Genomic DNA, 1,454 nt, shown 5'->3' with positions numbered 1-1,454 from the left:
ATCTCTTATAAGAATACTGAACTTTAAAAGTTTGCCATTTTCTGAGATCTATTTATTTATATTTGCGCTGCGACTTTTCTTGTTTATGTTTATCGTATCATGTATGTACAAGTATCTCTGTTGTATTTAAATAAGAACTTAATGAAATTGTTTATTAATTTAATAAAACCAAAAAAAAAAATACCTATTCTGTATCAAAATATTTTTTTGGGTTTTGCCGAAAGATTGTTTCAAACATGATCATGATGAAGTTATTTTTTGCGGGAAACTTGTCAGATGCTTCAAGTTCTATAATAAACGTCAGAACGTAGATACAAATACGTTGTAAAGAAAAGAATTAACAGCAATACCATAAGATGAAATTTTATTAATTCAAGGTCAAAATTTATTACCTAAAATCTATAAATTATTAGACAAAATAAAAATTTGATTAGTTTTATCAAAAGAGCAAGCAAGGAGTGTTTAAAAAAGTTTTAGTATTTTTTTAATAAAATAAATTATTTAATAATTAGTTATAATATTTAAAATGCGCTATTTGTGGTATGTAAGCGTACTGCTAGTGCTGGGAGTTTTAGCAAATGTTAGCATAGCAGAAGATTCACAACAATTAATAGAACCTAAAGAAGAAACTAATGTAGCCGTCAAGGAACTTTTAAATGCAGATGCCGGTACGACAGCTGATAGCACAGGCGATCGTGAGACTAGACAAGCACGTACATTTGGTTTACTAGGTGGATTGGGAGGATTTGGTAGTCCATTTTATGGAGGTGGCTTTGGCAGACCATTCTATGGTGGTGGATTCGGCAGACCATATTATGGCGGTGGATTTGGCCGACCTTTTTATGGTGGTGGCTTTGGCCGACCTTTCTATGGTGGTGGCTTTGGCAGACCATTTTATGGTGGTGGCTTCAGAAGACCTTTCTACGGCGGATTCCGAAGACCTGGTTTCTATGGTTAAATAATTATACTAAATTAATTTAAGTTTTATATAAGTTTAATTTAATAAAAAATATTTAAAAGTATTTTTTTTGCAATAGATGTAATAAAGTACAATTTTTTTGTATTAACCATAATAATTAAGTTTTTTTTATTGTGTTAAGTTTGTAAATTTCTGTTTTACATATAAAAGTATGTATATAAAATGAAGAGTATGGAAAAAAATGCAAATTATAAATGCATAGCTGACTGATTTCTAATTTATATGCAGTTCAAGTTTTAATTACGTGCAGAAAACAAAAGTAGGAAGAAAAAAATTTTATTACAAAATATATATAGAAAGTAAAAGAAAATTTGCGCAAAATGGTGAATGATGTTGACTGACAGGACCTTTTTTTGCATATCAGAACGATATAAAGAATGGCAGAGTCCAACCACAGTTTAACAAAACTAGATAAAGGCGTTTCGTGCGAAGAATTCACTAAAGAAGAAAGATGCATACGCAAAGTTGAGTTGAC

General features: G+C 30.1%; 1 protein-coding gene across 1 annotated transcript; it reads left to right on the top strand.

Moving 5' to 3' along the window:
* Positions 1-517: 517 nt before the first annotated feature.
* Positions 518-958, top strand: LOC119675875 (keratin, type I cytoskeletal 10-like). The gene has a single exon (XM_038087093.1). It carries the CDS (start codon positions 527-529, stop codon positions 956-958), a length of 432 nt encoding a protein of 143 aa, XP_037943021.1. The 5' UTR covers positions 518-526.
* The last annotated feature ends 496 nt before the right edge of the window (positions 959-1,454 follow it).

The sequence above is a fragment of the Teleopsis dalmanni genome, chromosome 2, assembly GCF_002237135.1.
Source record: "Teleopsis dalmanni isolate 2A chromosome 2, ASM223713v2, whole genome shotgun sequence".
NCBI classification, from domain to species: domain Eukaryota; kingdom Metazoa; phylum Arthropoda; class Insecta; order Diptera; family Diopsidae; genus Teleopsis; species Teleopsis dalmanni.
Note: the sequence above shows the minus strand (reverse complement) of the source record. Positions and strands in the feature narration are given on the sequence as shown.

Bases quoted from the DNA above. Each gene is read 5' to 3' on its own strand.
- LOC119675875 (XM_038087093.1), top strand. From the start codon at position 527: ATGCGCTATTTGTGGTATGTAAGCGTACTGCTAGTGCTGGGAGTTTTA.